The sequence below is a fragment of the Protopterus annectens genome, chromosome 8.part1 (assembly GCF_019279795.1).
Source record: "Protopterus annectens isolate FY-2018-M chromosome 8.part1, PAN1.0, whole genome shotgun sequence".
Classification (NCBI taxonomy): domain Eukaryota; kingdom Metazoa; phylum Chordata; order Ceratodontiformes; family Protopteridae; genus Protopterus; species Protopterus annectens.
Window position 1 is genome coordinate 7,277,070 of NC_056742.1, and position 20,352 is coordinate 7,297,421.

The window sequence follows — 20,352 nt, forward strand, 5'->3', positions numbered from 1 at the left end:
AACTCATACTAATGCAAAACCTGTTCTTTTATCAACTTTCTAAGTTTGTAAGAGCAATATTTAAAAAGTGTCCCTATTTTTGGGCTTTTGTCCCACTTTTATTTATGGTTTTGTCCAGATTTCTTGTTCTAAGAGGTTGAGAGGTATGTCAGGCTACCAATGTTAAATCACTGGTAAATATAATAGCCATTTGCTGTTTCTTCCTTTTTTTGTGATTGTCAGTGCTGCCTCTCTTTTATTTTCATTATCATAAACATGCTTTCCTGTCAAAGTTGTAATACTCTTTGATAAACAATGTGTAAAACGTGGAGTTTACTTTAAGTTTCAGTATTCAAGCAGTTTTTTGGTAAACAGCTATGTGGCAACTCAGTTGTGAACTTGTTTTTATTGTCCATAATAAAAATAATTTGCCCAGTTAAAAAAAAATATATATATATATATATATATATATATATATATATATATATATATATAAATATATATATATATATATATATATATATATATATATATAGAGAGAGAGAGATTTGCCAATTAAGACTGTAGATTCTTCTTTGACAAATCCTGCAGACTTGTGTGATAATAATGCACATACTGGTCTCCTCTTCCTTGGATCTGAATGCTAATTTTTTAACAAATCAGTTTGTAAAATTACCTTATGTGCCTTGACTGATAATAAGGTGTTTAATCTGTGCATATTATGGGGTAAAAAGCTAAATAAAAACTAATGAAACAGCTCAGCATTGCTTGTCTTCGACTCCTCAAAATGCTCATTTTGTTATTTTCTTTTATTCTAGGGCTTATCTCTCGTCAAAAATGGGTAACGTCAGACACATCTTGGCAAACTAGAATGCAGATCGAATTATTTTCACCTCGCACAGATTCTGCTAGAGAATGGATGTAGCTGGAGGATGAAATGCCATGTACGGCAGAAGACGAAAAAGATCCTAATGATGTGATACCAAGGAAACGGCTATTTTCAGTTCCTATGGTTTAGTATCATGACGGGAGAGACCCAGCATGTTTATGGGATCAGTGATTCTGAAAAAAAAAGCAAACAAGACAGAGAGGCTGTCTGTGAACACTTCACCGAGAAGGACGTTCAGGATTTTTGTGGCAATTTTTTGGACAGCTCTGATCATACTTCAGAAATTGGTTCACACTACTGCATCAAAGAAAAGGAGTCTCATACTCAAAGGGAAGCTGTGATTCGACCACAGCAAGCAGGAAAGATTGACTTTAAATCTCTGCAAGGCCGATCTCAGTTTACCTGTGATGGAACTTGGAGCAGTAACAAGGGTAACCCGCAGTCACCCACTAGTAAAAATCGTCTGAGAGACAAAACAAAAAGGGTTGGAAAAGGAGATAGCAATCCACATCAGCTTTATAGACTCAGCATTGCAAACTCCCGGGCCAACCCTACTATTGGAATAGCCTATCCACAACAAAAAGTAACTCCGCAAAAAAAATTAGAAGCAAATGCAAATCGTGGTCCTGTAACAGGCAGTTATCACTTTCACATCTCCAATTTACCGGAAGGTGAAACAGCATTACAGTTAGATGATCTCAGTTTTAACCAGTGCTTCTCAGATTCTTCTGTGAACCTTACCTCCTCAAGCTATACTTCCCAGGTTGCTGCTTCAACACAGCCACATCACACAGTAAAAACACAGCAACCAACAAGCATTTCTAGAGACACTGCGAATGCAGACAGTCAACTACAGTATTCGGATTTCCAAATCAATGGGGCCGACAGTTGGCATGCTGCAGACAAGGATGTTGGATCATCTAGCTATGATGTCTCTGCAGAGAAACCATACACATTTCCAGGAAACAGCAAATCCAATACACAGGATTTTGAACTTATGCCGTATCATTATCCATTCCAGCACTTGCAGGATGCAGTTGCAGTCCCCTTTGGTAGTGACCAAAGTGCTCAGAGTCAGGATTATTTGGACTCTTCCCTGGCTCATAGTCAGGCAGCTCATGGTGCTTTTGTCTTCCATTCAGGAGGCAAAGATGACTCTGCTAGCAATGGTCATTACAACAGCTTGCAGCAAGATGGCAGGGCATATGTTATGCCTTCCCAGCAGGCTCCATTTTTACATGTTCAGCCTCAAAGTGTTCTACATCAGGCATCTGTCCCTTGCTACAAAGGGCGGAATGAGCATCCTGGTGATATTAATGGTGCTATATCCTCTGGTGCTAATGATTCTTCAGGTGCTACACAGCAAACTCTGAATGTTTTCTCAGAGAACCAGTCTACTTTTCCATCCAGTGAGTTTAGTTTACACAACAACAATACAGCGTCTATTCATAAGAGAGTCTCAGCTGCAAAAGATAATGGGGCCAGTCATCAAATGGTACCCCAAGGGAACTCTGTAAGGAGGAATGCAGCACAGAATTCTTTATCCCAACAGCACTTTCAGACCAAATCTTACAGTACATCAGTTAATGGTGTAAAGACTGCCACAGTGCCTTTTGACAAAAACATTTCAAATACAGTCCAACCCCATTCCCAAGTACCACAGACTTGGGAAGGGACAAACACAATATTCTCTGCTGCTGGGCAGAACTGTGCACCTTATTCCACTTCTGTTGGAAATCATTTTTCATTTCACTGCCAGTCAAGTAATGAGCAAAGACAGCAAATGTCAAAAAATCGGTCGCCTTGGCAACAAATACAACTTACTGCAGCAATGCCGAACCAGAACAGAATAGATCTGTCCAGACAGCTCAGCAACCAAACTCCTTTTACTGCTGTGGACTGGCAAGGGGGTAAGCCAGCCCAGTCAAATGCACCCCTTAACAGTTCATCAGGTTTTCACAACAAAATGCATATGACAGGGGACGGGTACACTAGCATGAAAGTCAATGCAGTTCCACAAAACTGCAATGCAGCTAACTTCACATTTGAAAATGGAGGAGACGTAGACTCAACAGTAAGTGATTCTAGATATAAAAATGGTTTCTTTGGGATGAGTCACCCTGTACCAACAGTCTCTTCAAGAAGTTTCACTAACCATTTAGCAACAGTGGCCCCTGTCACAGTCATGTCATCTCCATATGCATCTCCTCAAGCTTCACCTGTTCCTAACCCAGCATGCAGTAGCACATGTTCAACCCTTTCTCCAGTATCTAGTAGCCCTTCTAACACTAGTCTTGATGACATTCAATTGCAGAAAAGCATCACAACATCAACATTTAGTCATCAATCATGCAGCTTGAAAGAAGACAAAATATTTCCAGCTGCTGACCAGATGGCTACTAACCTCCTTCAGTACCATCAGACTGATCCTTTAAGAAGCCTCAGTTTTCCTAATGCAGGAAACAAGGATAATCTAAATCTCAACAACCTTCAGGAGCATCAGTTTCACAGACCAAACATGGAAAATATCAAGGGATGTCAAAATGACTTTGAATGTGAGCCTCCACCACCATATTCATCACACCATATGCTAACCAGCTCACTTAGCAATGCCAGTCTAGAGCACCTAGATATTCTTCTGACTTGCAAACAATGTGACCAAAATTTCAACAACCTTGTATCCTTTCTGGACCACCGCCAGTACTGTGGATCACATTCTGTATGTCAGACAGAGCTCAAAGATGTTTCACGAGATTGCAGAAGATATCAGTCAGAGGTATTTAATACTTCCCTGCCATCTTCAAGCTTATCAGTATCAAGGCCTTTTGATCTCAGTTTGGTTTTACAAGGTTCAAACAAAAACAGTGAGTTTCTCCTAGACTGTGATAACAAAGGAGAAACTAAGGATGATTCCTTAAAACCTAGCATGGCAAATAGTCTTGCAGCAAACTCATTGCCAGTAACAGCTTCTGAAATGGAAATTGATGCCAAACTTGACAGTTTGATTACTGAAGCACTGAATGGCCTTGGTTACCAGTCAGATAATGCAGAGATTGACAGCAGCTTCATAGATGGCTTTGTAGATGATGAGATCTGCACTGCAAAGGCTGCTGTGAGTGTACTGGCTGGTAGGGTGAAAGACAGTTTTCCTGTAGAGGAGAGTCTGAAACAAATACGGCCAGATAAAACAGCACTTCATACAAATGACAAATTCTTCTGTGAAGAAAACAGTCATGTAGGAAAGAAATACAAAAACAAGAATTCAGAAAAGAGAAATAGTGCAGAAAGTATCAAACCCTGCTTGATGGCTGTGAAAGATCAAATTCCAGATAAACCTCTGGAAAATAAAAGGACAAGAACTAATTTAGGAGACCAACTAATGAAAGAAAGATCATCAGAGAAAAATTCAAAGTTAAAAGGAGGAAGCAAAATTATTCATCCGAAAGAGCAAGGGATTGTAAACAAATTAAAGCCATACTTCACACCAAAGAATAATTTGGAATATAAAGGCAGACAGGATGATTATCAGTCACATACTTCTCAGGCAATGTGTAAGGATGCAACATCTGTAAAGAGTGACTCAAAAGTGTGCAAGTTCCCAGCAAATGATACAAAAAGGAAAAAGAGTACAGGAGGGTCATGGAGCAAAGAACTTATCCATAAAATAGTTCAGCAAAAAAACAAACATCATAAGCTGCATGTTAAAGGAAACAAACATTTTCAGTTTTCACTGGTTACAGAAAAGTTGATGCCAACAACACATATTGGCAAGTATGGTGAATATGACTATGTTTCTGATTCTGATGATGAGGGTTTAAATCACCAAAAAATCACAACTAGAGGCCATTCTGAATTCATTTTAAAGGGTAAGATGAAATATAACTCTGAACATGAAAATCAAGTTGAATCCAATAAAAACAAAGAGACAAACTGGAGATTTGCAGAGCAACAACAAATCCAATCTCAAAATGTTTGCAAGGATGCAGGAAGTAAAAGTAAAAGAAGGAAATATTATAGCGGGAGAGCTCGGAGAAGCAGACAGTCATCCAGCAGTAGTGACCTGAGCACATCCACAGATGTTTCAAGTGAAAGCACACCCAGTCCAAAAAGCACTGACAGAACGGAGTCTGACAATGAGAATAACTCTATTACTTCTAAACGAAAGTCATCAAGCATAAAAGACAAACTACCATACCTTCCAGACAGAAATAGCAACACTGATGAGAACTGTGTTAAAGGTTATGAATTCTCAAGAACTTCTAAAAGGCTTGGCTCTGCTAAATTTTTGCTTACTGATGCTAAATTACGCCAAAGCAGACCATATGTTGCATCAACTATATTTTCTTCCAAAGCCTGCCAGCCACGTTCAACAGGAAGTGGTTGTGAGGAGAAGACTGACTCCAGCATCAATTTTGATGGGAATTACTCCAAGAGAAATATAGAGGCCAAGCCTGCAATTTCAACTAATCATAATGATAACATATCAAACAGTCTTCCAGAATGTGACAACACAGCTAATGTGGTGCAAATTAGTAAAGAGATGCAGAACCAGTTTTCACCAGTAAACCAGAACACCACAGACTACCCTATGGTTTTAGCAGTGAAAAATATGTTTCAGGCAACAGAAAATACAGGTACCAACATTAACTGTAGGCAGTCTAGTATTAATGTTTTGAAGAGCAGAGTTACATACAGTGACTCTAAAGAATTTGAGTCACAGGGTACCTGTCTCAAAGATAACTCTGATGGACTAATACTAAATAAAGAAATGTGTAACGACTCCACTTTTGGGAGTTCCAATGGAAATACATATGAAACCAAAGAGTCATTTCAGAAGTACAGCCCTTCTGATATTCAGAAGCCTGTCATCACAACCATTTCACAAGCAGAATATGTACCTACATGCCATACTGGACTTAATACTAATTCATTTGAAAAGAGCCATAGTGAACAGGGTATTACTTTTTTTCCTGCAGAGAATGAAAAGAACAAAGTCTGCTCGCCATTTGCATTTGACTCACCATCAATGTTTGGAGAATTTCCAGTAACAGCATTTGATAGCCCAGTCTATAACACAAACCAAGCCAGCAGAAGTGAAAGGTGCCAGCACTTGTATTCACCATTTTTGCTAGAAAGAGAGTGGGCCCTCATGGAAGATGTCACGACAGTCTTGGAAGGTAACACTACTCAGCTTACAAACCCCTTTGCTGAGAAGCAACTAAGTAAGAAATGTATTGAGGAAGGGCCATCTGCTTTAAGTAAGGTATCCACACCTGCGTCCGAGTTTAGTACTGTATTTCCAGCCAGCATTTCGGTTGATGAATCGGAGATTAAAAAACTTGTCACAGAACTGGAGAATAAACTTCAAAAAAGCAAACAAAGTCATAGCACTCCTGAAACACGGCATTCTTTGGAAACACAAATAAATTCAGGTACAGAAGCAGACACTAACAATTTTTCTCTAACTGTAGAACAGAATATGGGAAATCACAATGAGTTATTTTTCACTAGTGATTTTGACAGCTTTCGAGACACAAATCTTCTTGAAGCAAAAGAAGGTGTTGCCAGCATTCCTATCAGTAATGCTGCAGATCAAACTCAGGACCAGGCTAATGAACTCCCTGACAATTTGTGGACTTCCCATCTTAGGTCTTTCAATGAGCAGGCACAAGGTCATTTACCACTCGGTGATGATACAGATTCATTGAATACATTTTGCTCTGCACAAGAAGATGGCTTATTTCACTTATTAAGAACAGCTAGCAGTTCTGTAAAGGCAGGAACAAAAGATACTAAAAGTAACTGTAACAGTCCTTTGTCTCTAAGAAGTTCATTAGAGGTCTGTGATGACAAGATTGAAAAGGAGAGGTATACAGAGAAACTAATGAAAAGCCTTGCAGTTATCTCACATTCAGTGTTTAATACAAACACAGAAGAGCAGGCTAGAGTAAAAGAAAAAACTTTGCAGGCATTTCAAATTGAGCACGGATGCTATGATTCTTGTTCTCTAGATATAAAAAGTACAGAGCAGTCACAACTAATAGATCACAGCATAGTTTCTGTAACAGTTAATGAGACTGGCCTGTCTAATTTAAGTAACAGCATTAATTTATTAGAACAGCAGCCATCAGAAAGAGACGATGATCATATCTCTGAGAGAAGTGATACGAATACAGAGCACAATCAAAGTGAAATTTGTTTACCTACTAGTGGTGGAAACAGTAATGCATCGTTCTGTAAAATGCAGCAGGTTCTAACAGACACAGAATCTGAACTGCAGCCTATGGCCAATGTATCAGCAAAAGAAGGCAGCCATATGGAAAACACAGCATCTTCTCAAGAATCATCAGTGAATCCTTTACAACAGCTGCAGCTTTTTGTTGCAAGGACAGTTAAGCACAATGAAGAAGAAATGAGGGTGCCATGCTTTTCAGGCCTTGTTCCAGCACCCAGCCAAACCACACCTAATCTGTCTCCTGAGCAAAAGCAAAATGAATTTATGTCTGCAAGTAACCTAGAATGTGAGGCTTCAGTAACATGCACTTCTTCCTCTTTACATACAGTGTTTTCTACTTCAGGAGGGACATTAAGAGCTTTGGATAACACATCTGAAGAGGTGAATGGACAGCATCGCTCTGTTACAGATAAACTGAAAGAATCCTGCAAGGATAATGTGCTGCTTGAAAAACAGGCACAGTCTTTGTATAGCCCCCCACAAAACAAGTTAATAGACGAAACATGTATAACAGATATTTCTCCAGAACCGCCATCCCCCTTATCATTAAACAGAGTTGTAAGTCCATTGGTAGAGCATTTTACAGGTAAAACTCTGGTAATTAGTGAGCCGAAAAATGGTGGCAGTTCTGTAGCTGTGACATGTAAAGAATACAAAAAATCAGACAACTCAGATGCTATCTCAGTTCCAGAAGGAACTTCAGGTACTTTGGTGAAGCTGCAAATGAGTGCAAGTAGTCCAGAGGCCACATCTGACTGTAATAAATCTGATTATGATCTGCCATTAACATTAGCTGGAGAAAGCAGTGGAAAGGAAGACTTCCAGACAGCTGAGTCAGCTCTGCAAACTCGTACAAGCTCTGTCAACTGTGACCTGAATGCAAAATACCAAAGAACTGAAGATGAACATTTTCAGCCAAGTGATAAATATTTAGTATCCACTGAAATGCTCTCAGAAAACAAAATAATTACCACAGATGCCCACATCAGAGAAAGGGTTTATGCATACAGCAATTCTTCACTATCTTTGGAAAAGTGTACTATAGGGCTACCTCATTCAACAAACGATGAATCAGAAAGATTAAAAACACCTACTCATCTGATAAAAGATAGTGAGAAAAGACACTGTTCTCAAAATCTGACAGCTTGTTCAGTACCTTTTATTTCAGAAGCGGGAACAGTTAGTCCAAAAGGTACATTTAAAATCCCCCAAAATAACAGTGAGGTAGAATATGATGTATCAACTTGTATTAATGCTCCTTGCAGTCTAATAACTGAAGCTTTTGGGGAGTTTTCTAGTAAGATTTTGAGCGATGTACAGCAATCTGACCAAAAGAATGGCACTCAGAATTTGTGTGACAATGATCAGCCACCTAACATAAACCCTCTTGAAATAAATTTGCTCCCACAGTTAGATTTATCAGTTGCCTTAGGTACTGAATGTCAGTCCTACAAGGAAGCTTGTTCTGGTGAATCAGAAGAAAAGGACGCAGATTCTGCATTAAGAAACACACCAACTCTTGAACATGAAGATATCTCTGCAGACCGACTCAAGTGCCCCTCTTCAGAGGTATTGTGTTCTCGTTACAAAGCTGGTGATGATGATTCTACAGCTAGCCAAATTAATGACTTATTATCATTACCAGAAGCACTTCTTAACGAACAGCATCCACCACAGGAAGTGGCAAGCCCTGTCATCTCACCAAAGGAGCACAACTCAAACACTGATGACTATGATATTTTTAGTTCTTATAGAGGAAAGTGTTTTGTGAAAGAGCTGCCATGCTGTGAAGATAACAGAACTGGTTGGCTTTGTATACCATCCTGTAGCCCACTAAGTGATCAGGAGACTATATCATATGAAACAAAAATATCTGATCTTCATAGTCCCGCTCCTGGAATTAGACATAGTTCAGAGCTTACAGAAGTGTCTGATAATACCCTTTTCTCAAATCAAGACGTAGTTAGAGACTTTAACTTATTTACTTCTATGGAAATGAAAATACCAGGAAGTGAATGTGGAGCTAGTATGCATAGCAATACAGATAGAGCACAAGGTGACGTATCCAGCAGCTTGAAGTCTAGGGCAAGTAGGGAACCATTTAATCATGCACAAGAGGATTCTTCTGCAAAACAGCAACAGAACAAAGCACAATCTGCAGTAATATGTGATGTGTGTTCAGCATCATTTAGGTCAAAACCAGGCTTGATGAGGCATAAAGCTTTTAAACATCGTGCAAAATGTAATGATTCTTCAGTGATGCACCAGGCTTCTAAAAACAAATTGGACATTGTGCTTTCAGAAAAAAGTATGCCCTGGAATAATGATTTGAGAAAAAATGTTGATAGCAGCTTCAACAATGAAGGAAGCAATCTAAAGGAAAATGACTTGCATTCTGTGGGTCATCATGAAAATGAAACTTCTTCAGAAGATGTGCAACAACTACTCATCCATATGACAACTACAGCAAGTAACCCTAAAGTGATATCAGAAACAAGCTGTGAGTCCTGTGAACTTAATCTGGAGCATAACTCCGCAGACGTTTTAAAAGAAACTGTGAAATCAAAGGCTAGAAAAGGTTCTGAGACTGAGCGATTGCATCAGTTTGCTGAGAAAGATACATGTATTGAAGAAAATCAAGGACCAGATTGCAAACCTAAATCCTTAAGTAAGAAGAGGCCAAGTCTTCCAAAATCAGAGATTTCTGAAACCATTTCTGTTAATAAACAAAGAAAGAAGCATGTTCGAGGAGCACAGAATGGAAGCCAAAGTAGGTTTGCTGACACCCATAAAAATAGCCGGGATACTATTCCTGACAGTATGTTAAAATCAATTAAATCAGACCTTCTTAAAGCAATCATGTGTCCCATACAGTCTAGCAGTTCACCATTTGTAAAAGAAAAGGATGGATTTCATTCTAATGTTCAGTCTAATTTAGAAGAAGCTTTGAATCCTGTTCAAGAGAAGTGTAATGCAGAAGAAGAAAGGTCCTTGAATACTGCAGTACATGCCCAGCAATACTGTGAAAGTAATACAGAAAGCATACAAGGACACAGATGTGATGGTGCTATCATTGAAGATGGATGGCAGGCAATGCCTTTTAGAGAAGATGCTGACAAGTATGTTGAAAAGAGAGAGTATAATGCAAATGAGGAGATGTCCAGTAATATTAAGGAGAAGAACTATCCCCCAGTAAATAATTTATTCAATGAATGCAAAGTAAACAATAATAAAAATCCCTTCGGCGCTCCTGATATGTATGAAACCCTAGCGTCTGGAATATCAAACAATGAGAACTCCTCGAATAAGCAACAGAACAAAACTGCTGAGCGCCTAGATAATGAAGATGCATATTTGGAGGCAGTAATTTGCTCTGGAGATATTCAACTAAAGCAAAATCAGATGCCTACATCTAGTGCTACACCATCAGAAATAGATTTGCATAATTTGTATGATGATGAAAGTACGTTTTCTCAGTTATTTCCTGGAGGTGAGAATGTGATTAGAAGAAGATGCGTAAGAGTTTATGGAAACAAAAATAAACAAATGAAATGTAATTCTGAAACAGTGTGCGAGAATGAAACTTCAGCGCAGCTAACTGTACATGGTGACACACAGGATCCAGACCACCAAAATGACATTTCTGGTTGTGGGGAAAGGCCAATCGTATGTGAATATGAGACAATCTCTGTTGATGATGCATTATTACTAAATATGCATCATAACAACAAAAATGCTAAGAATATAAATTTTGATCTATATGACGAGGCACTTAAGACTGAATTAGAGGACAACTATCAGGCTGGGGATTTTGTTGGCAAAGCCACCAAAGCTGAATTACAATTCTTGTATCAAAATAAAGTAACAGAAGTTCTATGTAAACCACATGTAAAGTCAACAAAACTAGATTTTTCTGATGAGACAGTGAAGAATGCAAATAATGAAATGCCAAATAAGCTTTCCAGTGATGTCAAAAAGGAAGGAATACCACTGTCTTTGGCTGCTGCTGAAACTTGTGATGAGACAGCTAGAGGCAGCCTCTGTTCTGAGTTTCACACAATTGACATGGAAGCACTGAACACGAAACTGGAAATTGGAGATGCTTCTTACTTTACAACCAATGATCAAGGTGGTAATTTTGCTGTTGACAGCTTTCACTCTACCAGCAAAGCAGAGGACACAAACACGTATAGCAGGACTAAACTGGAAGGAAATAAAACAGCTAAAAAAAACCGAACTGTTACAAGGACCAAGCAGTACAAATGCAAAGTATGTTTCCAGTGGTTTCTAACCCTAGGTGAGCTAGATTTTCATAAGCTTTCCCATAATCCATCACCACCACCAACATGTTACATGTGTGTTCAGCGTAAGTTCAGCTCTAGAGAACAGTTGCGGGACCATTTAAATGAAAAACATGCTAAGAAGAAAGCTGGCCTCTGGACATGTGGTATGTGCCTGAAAGAAATATCTGATGTGTGGATGTACAATGAACACTTGAGAGAACATGCAACTCAGTTTGCAAGGAAAGGGCAAGCTCAGAAATCAGTTATGGATTGTTTCACTGATGACAATGTAGTCACAAACTTTTTGAACACAATCCTGTTTAGAAGACTCGCTAAGTCATCAAAACACTCAGAAGCAGACAACAGGTGCTCCCTAAATAAGGACAGCAAGGTCTTTGGTGACTGTCATGAGCAGGAAGCAACAGATAAAGTGACAACTGACAGTGATACTAAATATAAACTGAATACCACCAGTTCTATCAAAGTGTCCACAAGTCCATCTTCTGATGATGCCCCAAAAGCCGATTTAGTACACAAGAACAATTTAATGCATCCAGCCTGCAAAGATCCTTCTAGGGACTGTCATCACTGTGGAAAACAGTTTCCAAAGCCATTCAAGCTTCAGCGACATTTAGTTGTCCACAGTTTGCAAAAGATGTATCTGTGCCATAAGTGCCCTGTATTTTTTCAGGATATGGCAGATCTCAGAAATCATCTGAATAAAGAACATGGGATAATGGAAGAACCTGAAATTAAGCACACTACACTTTATGCATGTGAGCTGTGTGCAGATGTAATGCATATTATTAAAAAATCATTCATCTGTAGCACATGCAATTACACATTTTCTAAAAAGGAACAGTATGACAGGCATATGGAAAAGCACCTTGAAGGTGGTAATACAACAATTAAATTTAGGGGAGTGATGAGACCTTACATGTCAACTAAAGAGATAAACTGTCAGCAGCCAGAGACACTTCTATCTGACTGCCTATTGCCTACCAAAAAACCAAGGACTGCTCAGGATGATATAACGTCTTTCACGTGCACTAAAGATCCCACATCTATTAAACATTTACAGCTCTGCAATGAGATGGACTTGCATTTATGTGAGAAAAACATGCCTGTGCCTCCAGTATTATTCCCAGATGTGGACAGCATTCCTGCATCAAGTTTACAAAACAGCACTGTAAAAACTGAAGATGTGGTTGGAGATTTCACAGAAATTCTGTCACAGCTGGAGGATGGTCAGTCTCAGGCTGATGCAGTTCCTCAGCTGCCATGTTTATCTCCACCTCTTTCTCAGAGTATATTCAATGAAACTGAAGGAGCTGAAATTTCCAGCTTTTCTATGGAAAGTAGTAGTCAAAATTACGAAGCACTGTCTCCCACTGATTTTATGGATAATGCTGAGCTAAGAATAACTGGCAACTTCACTGGTTCATCGCAGGATAAACAGAGTGCATCACGTTTTGTAGATTTTCCTGAAGATGTATATGCTGGGTTTAGCCTTCCAGTTACAAATCATACAGAAAGTAATCCTCTGTTTTGTGAAAATCCTACTTCACCACAAAACATTATGAACATAATACCTCTTTGTGATAAAGAAAAGGAAAGAACTGAATTTTCTGATGTCACCGAGAAGATTTCAGGTGATGAGGCTCAGCAACCACAATGGAATAGTCAAAATGTTGCATCTGCAAATGTACAAAGTTTAACAAAAGAAGATATCATTATCCAAGACTCCCTTCCTTCCAAAAATGTGCCACTTGTGTCAAACAGTAGTAGAAAAGATGGCAGCATTTGTAACCAGAATGAGCACATCTGTAATGTGGTCAAAGAACAAACAACAGATAACAATTTGATGCTCAATAAAGTAAACAGCATTCAAATTCCGCCTTTGTCAACAGAAAAGCTACTGACACCTGATTTTGGTTGTAACTCAAGGGAAAGTATTGGTGTCAGCGTAACTAAAGGAATAACAAATGTTCCAAAACTAACTTTGGGACAGAATAAAAATGAAACATCAAACAATGCAAAAGAATATCCTGATTCCTGTACACCCAGTGAGAAGCAATGTGTTGAAGTATCACTCAAATGTTATCCTAAGAAAAGGAAAGAGCATAAGCCATTGAACAATACAATTAGTACTGATGTCCGGGAGCATGTAGAAACTAATAAGAAAAAAAAGGTCCGTGTGCATAGTCCAGGTCGATGTGAAAATACCGTAAATGCCAAAAAAACTGATCTCATTCATAACCTTGCAAATCTTTCCAGCATTAAAGATAATGCCACAAACTATAAATTACACAATAAACCTAAAACTGGAGCCATTAACAATCAGCTAAAAAGGATTGTCTTTGATAGCTATGGCCAGAAAAAAGTGGACATACATCATGGTAATGGGGAATTCAAATGTAAAAAGGAGTCCTTTGGAAGAACATTTCATCATATAATGTTCAAAGGCCCCTCTTCTCCTATGAATAACTCCATAAATAAAAATAGATCAGCCTCAAGTCTGAAACCTGCTGACTCTCAAAATTACAGAACTGCAGAGTCACAGAACAATTTGCTGAGTCAGCTTTTTGGGCAGAAATTGACTAGCTTCAAAATCCCTTTAAGAAAAGACCTCTCTGAGTAAATTCTTACAAATACTAAATTTAAGTGGGTACTGAAATACTGTGTTCAGAATAGCTGCAAGGCAAAAATATATGAAACAATTAATGTATTGTTCCTACAGCACTGTATTTCTCTTTAGCTTTACCTAACTTGCACTTCTGCATCTGTGAAAACATTTGCTTTTTTGTTTGCTAACATAGTTTAGTTAATCTATTTGTGCATGGAGATGCCTGGTATTTTGTTGATGTTGTTACTGAGTTTCACAATAGAAAACATAATCTTGTTAGGCAAACTGACATTTCAGTAGTTATTTTCAGTTTAGGTTACAAACTATTGTTGAACCTGCAATCCTGCTTGCTTTAGAAGCAAGTTTGTTTTATTACTGAACAAAATACTTGAAGGCAGACATTTTTAAGTGAGTTGAAATGTCCTGGGCAAAGAATGTTTTGCACACTTATTTTCGTAGAAATTTGAAATCATTTACGAAATAATGAGTCACACAATAACTGTTAAAGTTCAGACTTTTATTTGCGACAAAACTTTGTATTAGGTGTTTACTGTCTGCCATCTGATGGTGATTTTGGAATTACAGAAGCCATTGGCAACTCAACCTTTTGGAACAGAGGTAGGGTTTTCTCCAGAACGTATTTTCAGTGTGACCACTTTAGATGTTACAAAGGAGTTGATGATGCTGTCCTGGACAACTATATCTTCATATTTACTGTACTATAGCGGAAAGTCCTTTTTTTTCGGTATGTTGCCTTACAAGTACATTGTGCTACTCTCTCTAGCAACATCATTTTATCTCCAAGGGACACATTGGTTTCATAGTCTTACTGTAATATATGCAGCTTTAAACAACGGACTTCATTCAGAAACTGGTGCTATTTCATTGTAATGTGAAAACAGTTCTCCTTGAGAAAAGAGGAAGGTTAAGAAGTGAAATTTCAACATCAAGATTCACGTAATGCTGGTACTCAGTAGAGCTGAAATCCTTAAGCATCTATCATGTTAACTTGTATGCAAATGGAACTTATTTTAAGTTAGAATGCAAACTCAGGTGCAGATAAGGACACTGAATTATAAGAAGAAGAATTCTAATAATAATAATAATAATAATGATGCTATTGAAGTACTCCCAAATCAAGGAGGTGTGTTTGTGCACTGATGATACATAAAACATTCAGAGTACACTTTGACTATCCTGCAAGTTCTTAAATTAGATATAAAGATGCTTTATATTCCTGTTTTGTATCTATCTTTTATGTTTTATTGTATAAAAATGTAGGTAATATGTTTGGGTTCAATGCATATGTCAAAAAAGTTTATTTTAATATTTTGTCAAAAAAGCATATTTGCAGTTTCATGTTGTTTGTGTGCTACAAAAGTGCCTCTCAACAATGTTGTTAATTAAAATAAAAAATATATGAGTTAAACATGTTTAATGTGTGTAGCATAAGATTCAAGTTTCTTTTATTAAAATTTACTATAAGCTACTTTACAAAGAAACCTTCAGTGCCCATATTTTCAATATAAGAACAAACAACAAACTTTACATTGTAATATCCGCATATGCTGTTCATGACAAACAAACACACATATACACACACACACACCATAAATAATTAAACTTTCTGAATTTTATCTGGCAGCTTACATAAAACGTAAGTATAATGATTTGTGATTTAATACGATTATTAATGTCGGAATATATGAAGTCAGGTTAATCCCATCTCAATCTTTCCACTTTTTGTCATCTAAAACTGTAAATTTTGCACCATAACAAAAATGTTTTTAAACAGCAGGTTTAGATCTCAGTAGTCTAGATGAAGTAAAAATTACATTAGGACACTACAGACTGTGAGCTCTGACTCTGTGCCTCCCCATTTCAGTTGTTTCATATAAACCTTGTTATCAGAGACCTTCATATGAAGATTGGCCTGTCCTCAAATGGCTCGATGCTGTTGCTGACCTTGTTTACCCTTGCACCTTTTATTGCCTTGGCTCAGATGTAGTGTTTTGATTCCATTCCTCTACATACAGTGATCTGAAAGTTGGTTATATAAAAGTGGGACGGCAAAGCCCCCAAATGGGAATTAAAGGGACTTCTGGATGTAAACATACTAGGAGCTGTCTCCTACAGAGACTTGGTAAGTTATTGAAGAGTCATAGTGCTTAAATCATTAGGAGGGGAGGCCATGACATGGTATTTTTGTACCCTTAACCTAGGTATAGTGTTTTTGAAGTTAATTATATAAAATGAAGACCCCCAAGGAGGGGGTCATTCCAGGAGTTACCTCTTTCAACAAGTTAAGCCCTCAGTAAATTTGTGATTTATATGTTATAAGTGCATTTGTATGTCACCGGTGAAATTATATAATAAGGTACAATGTTTTAGGTTATAAAGTGCACCTTCTCTTCATCTGATTGTGAAAAAATGACTAATATAATTGTGTGGCGTTAGTACCCCTAGAACACCTTGTTTTTCTTCAGGGGACTTTATCCTCAAAGTGTATTTTAATAATGCTAATACAATTAATTCTGTCCGTCTGTCTGTGTGTCAGTTTTGAATTATTACACGATATACCATGGCCATATAAAACTTGCAATAGAAACTCAACATCATTTGTGGGTATTACTTTGTAATTATCACTAAGCATGTTTTGTTCAATCGTACCTGATCTTCTCTGGTCGAATGCTTCCTAAAGATGAGAATAAAATTTGCTCGTATAATACATTTATCTGTGATACTCTATGTTAACTTCACTTCCAATGCATTATGTTCTGCTAGACTTACTTTTATGTGTTGCCATGTGCAGAAAATATACTTTAAGAGTTAATTAAAAATGAACTCAGAAATGCTGTTTGTACCAACGCATTGCCATTTCCTACAATATTTTCAGTTTTAAATGCACAGATTTACAGAAGATAATGCTGACCTTTTACTACTTTTAAGTGTGTAGCTGTTGCACAAGTGTACTATACAAGTCCACAGGATAGGTCTTTAAAGGTGAATTTGATGTTATTAAGGAAAAAGAGCCTCACTTATATTCTTCTGTTATCTGAATTGTGACAACTTCCAAAAATATTTCTTTTATTATGCACTAGCTACTAAACAGTGGAAACCTGCTGTCTAGAGCAGTCAATTATAGCTACAATGTCAGTGACAGGATTATTAATCCAAATAACAGAATATGACAAAAGATGATTTTTCTTTTTCTTTACAAGGAGTATACACTTAAGGACAGAAAACGAAAATAGTTCCTATGGCTTCTCCTGTGCTAGCATCTGATTGGTCAACTGCGCAACATCACTTTGGTTGATCCTTAGCACACCTGAATAGACTTTACAGTGAAAGGTACATTAATGTCAAAAGTGCATTTAAACTAGTGGTAAATTGTTACATGTAACATGTAGTCAGGATATTGACAGAACCAGGCAGGATTTTATAAAATTTGCAGATGAAAGTATAGTTCTACATGTGCCTTTGCATGTTGGCAGTATCTCTAATGAATAATCAACTTCCTAGTGTCAGCTGCACTGATAGGTGTTAGCCAATGAGAAACAGCTGAATAGATGCCTCCAGTATTATGATTGAGGACTTCCACTTCCTGCCATCTACTGAATTGTTACCAGCAGAGAAAGCCATAGTCCAGACCTCGTAATAAGAAATGGTTATAAATTAGGTGAGATTTATACACTGTTGCATTGCACTTGTGTCCCTTACAGACGTTTTTGAAGTGAAGTTTCTGTGTGGAAAGTAGAAAATTCTTCTTAACAAGCTGCCTTTTGATGTACAATGTAGCAGGTGGAATATTAGATGAGATATAATGCTAAGGAATGTACTCCATCAAAGACACTTTTCAGAATTATTGTTTGGGTAGTACCTTGTGTTATCTCTTGGAACTGGTTTTATATTACACTACATACTGCAGTGTTTGTAATATTTATAACAATATTGTTATGGGAGATATACCTATTGAGGGTAATAGGTACTGTTTAATCTCTTTTGCTGCACCTTAAAGAAATAACTTTTAGATTTTTGTGGTAGTAATGGACACTCATCATATACCCAGGCATCAAAAAGCTTGAGAATATAACTTACCTTCAGTAAACATTCCAACAAACACCATTTTATGGGCAACTGGACAAAGGTGGTATCTTCATTGTGCATGCTTATTTAAGCAGTAAGGCACAACAGTGTGTTTGGTGCTGTTACAACAATGATTTGAAACCAATCTGGTGGTCACCAGCCATCAATAAACACTATAACAGAAGGAAGAAACTGTTGTAGCAAAAAATGAAGTCATAAGCCTGGAAAAAACTCCCTTATCAGACTCAACAAAATTTTGAGATCCCTTATCAAATCCTCTGAAGCCAGCTGGGAAGGCAGAATTGCGGCTGACACCAAAAACAACCACAAAGCCTTCTATAGCTATATCAAGAATCTCCAAGGCAATACCCAGATTTGCTCTGAGTTATTGCATAATGGTACCTCCTATACTGAGCCAACAGATATAGCCAACATACTGGCCAGCAAATTCAGTGCCAACTTTACCCATCTACCCCCCCAAAGGTCCTATCACAATACCAGATGAAACCCTGGTACCCACCATTTCTGCAGCACATGTAAAAGCTGCATTGTCCAAAGCCAAGACTACAGCATCCATGTAACCTGAAAATATCCCTGGCTGCATCCTACATGAACTACAAAATGAACTAGCACCACACCTGTGTGCCCTGTTCAATCACAGCCTTACCTCAGGCTTTGTCCCTAATGAATGGCAAACTGCTACAGTCATCCCTCTCCATAAAGGTGGAGCAACTACAGACACTGGGAACTATCGACCCATTAGCCTGATGAGTCTGGTATGCAAAGCTATGAAGCCCATCATCATGGAACTGCTTAACAAAGATATAGGCAATCTCAAAACTCTTGACCCCACACAGTTTGGCTTTGTCAAGGGGAGATCCTGCCTGCTGAACCTGGTTGACTTCTTTGAGGCAGTCACCAAGGCTGTGGATGAGGGTAAGGAAGTGCATACAGCCTACTTCAACCTAGCCAAGGCCTTTGATACCATTTCCCACTTGGGTATCATTGATAAACTTACCAAACTATGCATCAATCCTTATTTCACTAGATGGGTTGCAAACTGGCTAACAGACTGGAATCACAGAGTGAAAGTTACAGATTCCAAGTCAGACTGTTGACCAGTCATGATTGGAGTCCAACAGGGCTCAGTCCTGGGCCCTCTCCTATTTGGCATCTACTTCTCAGAAGTCCAGGCCCACACAGAGGGACTCTGGCTGACCAAGTTCACTGATGACTGCAAACTAAGTGATGCAGACATCCTACAAAAGGGCCTTTCTGAGACCAACGACTGGTGTCGGAACCATGGCCTTAAGCTTAATGCCAAAAATTCATTATCATTCCCTTTGGGAAAAACTCAGTTCCCACAAATTAACATGTTGATGGGAGCCCACTAAACACTGAAGGGGCCATAAGAGATCTGAGCACCCAGGTCGACAGCCACCTCACCTTCGACCACCACATTGCCACTGTGGTCAGAAAGTCCTTCTACATGGCACATCTTATAACCAAAGGTTTTGCATCCAGAAAGAAGTGGTCATCATCCCTCTCTACTCATCTTTCATTAGACCAGTCATCATATATAACGCTCCGTTTGGCATGTACCTGACCAGGCATCTACAACAGCTGGAGAGGCCACAAAAGTACCTCACAAAAAGGATCCTAGCACTAAAACACATGTCCTACATGGATAGACTCAAGAAACTTCAGCAGTTCTCAGTCTCTTATCATCTACTTAGAGGTGACCTCTGCTTGACTTACAAAGCCATGTCCGACCCAGCCCTACTTGAAATGCTACACCTAAAGAAATCCCAATCCCCCACTTCACATGCTCCAGAGATCACAACCTCATTACCACAATCAACAGAACATGCTGGAGGGAGAGGTTCATCTTCCAAAGACTACCCATACTCTGGAATAAGCTTCCCATTCATGTCACGAGAGCACCTCACTGGCCCTCTTCAAGAGAAATCTCGATGGGCGAATGTGTAACAGAAAGTTTACCCCAGGGATCACTCCAGTTGCCCTACTGGATAGAGGCACTGTGAACTAACAGCAGGTGGCATGGTGCCAGGGCAATTTTTTTTTTGGGGCTAGGCTTGTAAAGGCTCCAGGGCCATTAGCCTAGTACACACCTATGAACCAATATTATCAAATCTCACCATTAAAAATGTCACAAAACTAAAATCCACAAAACGTTTAGATCACATGTGATAAAACAACACTTATAATGACAAATACCAAAATAAGAAAAAAA

At 38.4% G+C, this 20,352-nt stretch overlaps 1 protein-coding gene across 1 annotated transcript in view; it reads left to right on the top strand.

The window, feature by feature from the left end:
* ZNF469 (zinc finger protein 469) overlaps positions 1–15,439 on the top strand; it is a 102,843-nt gene extending 87,404 nt beyond the window's left edge. The window contains exon 2 of the mRNA XM_044081655.1: positions 798–15,439. Within this exon, the coding sequence (XP_043937590.1) occupies positions 1,002–14,027 (13,026 nt within the window). The 5' untranslated portion in view covers positions 798–1,001 and the 3' untranslated portion in view covers positions 14,028–15,439. The remainder of the gene's footprint in view (positions 1–797) is intronic.
* The last annotated feature ends 4,913 nt before the right edge of the window (positions 15,440–20,352 follow it).